This window comes from Mesoplodon bidens (genome assembly GCF_964165515.1).
Source record: "Mesoplodon bidens genome assembly, chromosome: 15".
Classification (NCBI taxonomy): Eukaryota; Metazoa; Chordata; class Mammalia; order Artiodactyla; family Ziphiidae; genus Mesoplodon; species Mesoplodon bidens.
Window position 1 is genome coordinate 54455205 of NC_138171.1, and position 7010 is coordinate 54462214.

General features: G+C 42.1%; 1 protein-coding gene across 3 annotated transcripts in view; it reads right to left on the minus strand.

The window, feature by feature from the left end:
• RRN3 (RRN3 homolog, RNA polymerase I transcription factor) overlaps positions 1 to 5504 on the minus strand; it is a 28562-nt gene extending 23058 nt beyond the window's left edge. Inside the window, exons 1-3 of one of the 3 annotated variants that reach the window (XM_081255938.1) lie at positions 5361 to 5504; positions 3975 to 4080; positions 2771 to 2827 (exon numbers count right to left, since the gene is read on the minus strand). In XM_081255938.1, the coding sequence (XP_081112064.1) occupies positions 2771 to 2827; positions 3975 to 4080; positions 5361 to 5449 (252 nt within the window). In that variant the 5' untranslated portion in view covers positions 5450 to 5504. The remainder of the gene's footprint in view (positions 1 to 2770; positions 2828 to 3974; positions 4081 to 5360) is intronic. The other 2 variants (XM_081255939.1, XM_081255940.1) reach the window with 2 other exon arrangements.
• Positions 5505 to 7010: the final 1506 nt, after the last annotated feature.

Below are 7010 nucleotides of genomic sequence, written 5' to 3' on the forward strand. Positions count from 1 at the left end.
CAGTAACTTCATAATGTCCACAGTCATTAAGGATAACAAGGCCTGAAACAGAGAAGACAAGCTAAGTTACACACAAATAAAAATAAGTTAGCTCTATCCTGTCACTTTTCCACTAAAACAAGTGCAACAAAAATATAAGGACAACATTTAAACTGCTCCACTTTTTAAAGTAAACCAATCAGAGACTTTGGTGCTTTAGTACTGAACTATTATTAGAAACAAATGATCTTAACACTCCTCTGAACTAATGTGGACACAAATGATGTGATTCTTGGTCTGTCAAAATCCCAAGGAGACGTGCTGATATAAAATACAGCAGAACACAAAGAATGTGGTTCTTTGTACCTGTGGAAGAATGCACAGGTCTTTAAAGAAAGCTTTAAAGAAGTGATGTTTCCACTGTCTTTAAACAGAGTGAGTATTCTTGGGGGCTCTATACCTTACAGAGGTAAAAGTATGTCTTCAGAAAACCAAATGTAGTTCAGTATGGCTGGACTATATCGTGAGCGAACAAGCCAACAGATAAATCTGGGGAGCAAAGAGGGGCCAGACAAATCAGTGAAGTCCTTGTAAGCCAAATTTACAATTAGAAAGATCTGCTGGCAGTGTAGCGTATGGACTGAATGAACAACCATGTGCTTAGACAGAACCTGAGAAAGTTCATTGGTGAAGATGATATTGCAGTTGGATCTCAAAGAGTAGAAGTTTTATAATTACAGTAAAAATAACAATAAACACTAATATAAGACTAACTATGTGCAAGGCATTATTCTAAGACTTTAACATATATTAACTCGTTTAATCCTTACAACCGCTCCATGAGATAGGTACTACCATTGGTTCCCATTTTGTAGCTGGGGATACTGAGGCACTGAAATGCAGTAACTTGCCCTCAGTCACAAAGCCAGTAAGGGAGGGAGGCTATGTAACCAGAGCCCATGCTCAAATAGGTAGCAAACAAAGTAGACACAGAGGACCTCTTACAGCCAGAAAAAAAAAGGCACATGCAAAGTCCTAAAGATGAACAGAAATGGCAAATTTAAGAAATAAAGTATCTAGTGGGACTGAACACTGAAAATTTGTTGCAAACCATGCTAAGAAGCTGGTCCTTTATTCTTCAGTGGGCACGAAGTAGGGCAATGACATGTTTAGAATGTGTTTTAGAGATGACTTAGGCTGAGACAGAGATAAGCAACAGATCATTTAAGCACATAAAGAAAGCTGCAGAAGTGGGTTTGGGAGAGAGAGAATGCTAAGTTCAGGGCACTTGTAACACCTGTGGGCTGGCAGTTAAGACATCTGTACAGCATTGTAATTCAACTATACTTCGATAAAAAATAAATTAAATGAAATGAAAATTTTAAGATTTTTACAAAAAGAAAGAAAGAAACAGGTCTGGAGCCCACAAGAGCAATCTGAGCTATAGATGCAAATCTGGAAGTTATCAGGACACAGATAAATTTCAAAGCCATGAGGGCATAAGGATGAATCTGTAAAGTGAGGAAAGGGTTAAGTTTGGAAATCCAATCAATGCCAAATTTAAGAAGAACCTGTCAAGAGAATGATTAGAGATAAGTGATAAAAAACAGGAAGATCAAAGAAACCGAAGGAAAGGGGTTTTTTGTTTTGTTTTTTCATTTTATTTTATTTTTTGGGCACGCCACGCAGCATGCGGGATCTCAGTTCCCCAACCAGGGATCAAACCTGCACCCTCTGCAGTGGAAGTGCTAAGTCTTAACCACCGGACCGCCAGAGAAGTCCTGAAGGAAAGGTTTTAAGAAATGGGTAGTCAACTGTATAAACTGCTACAAGGAACTACTATGGGGCTTAAAAAAAAAAAAAAAAGTCCACTGAAATCAACACATAAGAAATCACTGGTAACTTCTGTCATAGTAAATACAGCAGTGGACTTAACAGTGGATTTAAACATGAATGAGAAATGAGAAAATGCAGACTGTCAACAGGAACAACAACTAACAATTACAAAGTCCTCTGAGTCAGAGGCTATTCTAAATGCTTCTTGTATATTAACTCATTGGATCCTCTTAAAACAGCTACATTTAAAGTACTTCTCTTATTTCTCTGGTTTTACAAGGAGGAAAACAGAGGCAAAGAGGTTAAACAACAGGCCCAATAACACACACTGGGAAACAATGGAGTTGGGATTTTAATGCCAGGCAATCTGACTACCACTGCCCACAGTAATAGACTATTCTTTCCAAAATTGGGCAATAAAGGAAGAAAAGGGAAATCACATTTACTGAGGTGTTACTACATGACAGGTATATACCTTGAGCCATTTCCAAAAACACTGAAAGAGTAGTAGTTTGAAAGACAAGTCATTTTTTGTTGTTTCTTTGTTTTGTTGTTTTAGAACTGGAGAGACATGAGAGTTGCATGCAGCATAGAAGAAAGGTTCTAAAAAGGAAAAATTAAAGCAGGGTTTCTCAACCTCAGGACTACTGGTATTTGGGGACAGATCATTCACTGCTGTGAAGGGCTGCCACGTGTACTGTAGGATGTTTAGCAGCATCCCTATCATCCACTCACTAGATGCCAGTAGCACTCTTCCCTTCTCCCAGTTGTGGCAATCAAAAATGTCTCCAGTTCATCACCAAATTACCTCAGGGGCAAAAGTGCCTCTGGTTGAGAACCATTAAAGAAGGATCATAGAGCAAGTTCTAGAGAATGGAATAGGACCAAAAGTGCAAACCAATGTCTCTACAAAGTGGCAACAACTTTGCTAATAATCAAACAGAAAATTAATTACCTTTATCTCTGGATCTGACAGCTGGTTCTTCAACAACTCAAAGTCATTTGTTTCCCCCTTAACAAGAAGGAGGGAAAAAAAATGAATTTTTCCTTGCTTGGGTTTCCAGTTAAAGACCAACAGCAGGATTTTTAACTTTTACAAAAAGAACATTGTAACATACACATCAGTTGCGGATTATAAAATCCTGAGTACGAAAATTTTAAAACTCATGTTAGTGTAGCTAGGCGGCTTGGAAAAAAGAAAATGACAACAGGCCATTCATATTTAGCTATACTTGTGTACTGACATTTGAATATGATAAGGTCAATATTCCATGATACTATCCAATCATATATATGGATATAAATGCAGGTTACATATAAAAATAGACAGTAATGCATATTTTCCCACCATTGCTGAGATACAGCAGAATCACTTCTAAACTAACAGAAAAACAAAGCCAAAAAAAAAAAAAAATCCCCATTAATAGAGCTGGTTTATTGTCCCCAAGCAATGCTTTGGTAACTCCTTCAGAAATAAAATTCGGGACTCCCCTGGTGGCGCAGTGGTCAGGCATCCGCCTGCCAATGCAAGGGACACAGGTTCGATCCCTGGTCCGGGAAGATCCCACATGCAGAGGAGCAACTAAGCCACGACATAGTTGTGCGCCACAACTACTGAGCCTGTGCTCTAGAGCCCGCGAGCCACAACTACTGAGCCCACGTGCCACAACTACTGAAGCCCACGCACCTAGAGCCGTGCTCTGCAACAAGAGAAGCCACCACAATGAGAAGCCCGCGCACTGCAACGCAGAATAGCCCCCGCTCGCCGCAACTAGAGAAAACCCATGCACAGCAACAAAGACCCAACACAGCCAAAAATAAATAAATAAGTTTATTTTTTTTAAAAATGCTTTGATCTAATGGTTTTTTATTCTACTACTTGCTGAAGATTTTAAGACGCTAGGTAAACAAAGCACTTGAAGATGTGAAACCTCAGCAGAGGGGTTTTACTGCTCTAATTCTGACCTGACAGCACCGTGCTGTTGTTCAATGTACTTGATTTCAATACTGATATCTAAAATCCATTTTATTTATCTACTGGGTTGCAGTATAACAGCTATAATTGTATTCTGACCAGCAAAAATCAAACCTCAATATATCAATTATATTTCACTAAAGCTGGGAAAAAACCCCACCAACCTCACATTATCACTTCTTACCTTTCTGTACTTCAGCAACACTTCTGCCACAGTTCCACCAAACCGAACAGCTTTTCTTGGGGGAGAATTGAAGAAATCATTTTCTAATGCAAGCATATCTGAAAGCCTATAGAACCAAGATTATCAAAACATTAAGTGCATGACAGGGAAAAATAAAAGCTGTAACAGCCAACACTTACTGAACCAACATTTTTCAGTGGGACTACTGCTAAAGCCTCCTAACTGGCCTCCCTCCTTCCACTTGAGTCCCCCAGCAACCCACTCTTCATTCAGTGATCTAATGATCTTTCAAAAGCTTAAGACAGATCATGCTACTCTACTCTCTTGCTTAAATTCTCCAAAGGTTTTCTACTCTTCATCGTCTTCAAGGTCCTACATTAACCTGGCCCCTGCCTACCTCTCTGACCTCACCTCTAACCACTTACCGTACTGCAGCCAGGGTCCTTTCTGTTCTTCAAACCTGCCAAGCAGAGTCCCATTTTACTTACTATTCCCTCTGTCAGAAACACTCACTCTCCAGATGTGTATGTGGATGGACCCTTGTCTTCATTCAAGTTGAAGTTCAAATGTCAGAGACCTTCCCCATCAGAAATCGAAAGTACCCATCCTCTCCCTCTCCCCTACCACCACACTGTTTTATTTCTTCACAGCAGTTACCGCTATCTGAAATCATCGTTTACTTATCTACTGTCTTTCCCTCCTTAGACTGAAGGTCTGTTGAGACCAGGGACATTGTCTCTTTTGATATACTGTCCCCCATGCCTAACGCCAAAAGTAGGCACTTAAAAAATATATTATGAATGATATTATGCCAAGTGTTCCGCAAAGTTTGCTTCTTTTATACAGAGCAGATTAGTGAAAAAACACAGCATCCTGCTAAGGACTCTCAAAGTTAAACCCCGAAGTCTTTTACGGGGGTTAGGGGCTTTAAAAGCTGAGCTAGACAGAAACACTGTTAAACAAACGTGTGTCAAAACAAATTTTAAAACAAACAAACAAAACGTAAGACGCAATTTTCCGTCAGTGGCAGCATTTGGCTAATAATCCAAGTAGCCCAGGGACCTCTTTCCAAAGCTAGTCGAAGAAGCAGGAGGGAAGAGTAAAGGAGCAGAATGCAGTACCCAGGCCTGGGATGCTATAAAGGAACCAGTGGGGAGAAAGAGGGGACTATGGAACAGAGAATAGGTTCATTTTTCCATCCCCTCTCCCACTTTTATTACCCATCTAAGGGGCATGGACTCACTCTTGAGGACCTGAAGTGACCCTCTTCCTTCTGCTCCCACCCCACTCCGTTAGCTCTGTCCCAGACCCTTCAGCTCCGCTCCCCTAATCCCGGTCCTGGGCTTTAGTCCCAAACGCGCAGAAGGAAGCGTCCTGGGTTCTTACCCGGTCCTCGACGCGCCCAGCGTCTTGACTGCAGCTGCCGAAGCGGCGGCATCTCCGGGCAACCGCGTGTGAAGCAACGGTGCCGCCATCTGACCAGACACACGCGACGACTACACCTTACGCCGGAAGTCGTGCCCCTTCTAGGACCGCCTCCATCCCGGAAAACGAGAGTGCGAGCGACGGCCTTCAGCCAATCAGGAACCCCACGTGGGGAGAGCTGAGTGACCTCGGCGGGCTAGAGTGCCGCCAAGGCGGTCTCTTCGGCCCCCTGCATCAGGCCCCTCCTTCCGCTTGGAGGACTTTCTCCGCCCAGCGAGGTGCGGCGATGAGGGCACCTCCAGTGTTAAGACTGGAGACGTTTGTAGGATGATTCGGTCCAGCCCTGAGGCTCCCGGAGAAAGGGCGAGGACACCGGGAGGTGCTAAGCGGTGGCTGGGTATGTCGAGTATTAACTTTTTGGAGTCAAAGCCTTCCTCAATCAAACTGAAGAACCCGAAGCCCTGTGATTAATCCAAACCCGCAGGGAGATAGGTGGGTCGGGGTTTGAACAAGTCGGCTTGACCCAGGAACCCGCTTCTCCGTCCCCACTGCACTATCCTCACAGATTAGTTTGGGTAAGCTAATCTTACCCTCCCGGAAGCAGGCTTGACGAAGAGAGTTACCCAGAAATCTCAGAGCTGTGATGATGCTGGGATGAGAAATCAGAGTGAGAGAAGACAGTTTCCAAAAGGCATTAGCCCTTAAACTTAAAATTTTAAAGGAGGTACCGAGTCGGCCGATCAACAAAGCAGGGAAGGTCTTCCAAGCATAGGGAACAACAGGTGCCAAGGCAGGGTGGGTGGGAAGGAGGCAGAAGGAAAGAGGGAGTGTCCCTCCCCTCAGTTTCTAAGAAGGGAAAATGTTGCAACCTTTGGAAACTGTATAGAACTATATAAAAAGGACGTAAACCAGCTACAGCAACTTGTTGAATATAAAGCACTGTTCTGTTTTTGCAACAGTGTAACTGTCCTTCTGCTGTCTCCATATGGTCTCACCATTTCTTCGCTCACTGCTTTAGAGTTCCTGCCGAATGCTGGGCAGAAATCATTCATGTCCCCAAAACAGAGGAAATTACGCCCTAGCTCACAAAGATGTTCAAGACAGCTGTTTAAGTGGGAATCTTTACCCCTCCACCCCCAGAGCTTAAAAACAAAACAAAACAAAACAAAACAATTCTTTGCACTCTCAGCCAGTAGAACTCTGTACTGTCAAGAAATTTGACAATTACTTTATTCTTTCATTTTTAGAAAGTCTGATATGTAAAAAAGAATATATATTAATGTAAGTTATCAAACATAGTAAAGTGAACACCTGTGAATGTACACCCAACTTATGAAACAACCTGTATTATTGATTCTTCCTGTGTGCTCCTTCCATATCGCACCTTCTCCCTGCTTCCTCTCAAGGTAATCACTATCCTGATTTTTTAAAAATCATTTCAACTTTTCTTTATGCAATTACCATATATATTCCCAGACAATATACTGTTTATTTTCACTTGTCTTTCAATGATAAAATTACTTCCATGCTGTATTATGCTGCTGCTTCTTTTCAATCAACATGCTTCTAGAATCCATCCCTGTTGTATGTAATTGTGTTTTCCCTGCTTTG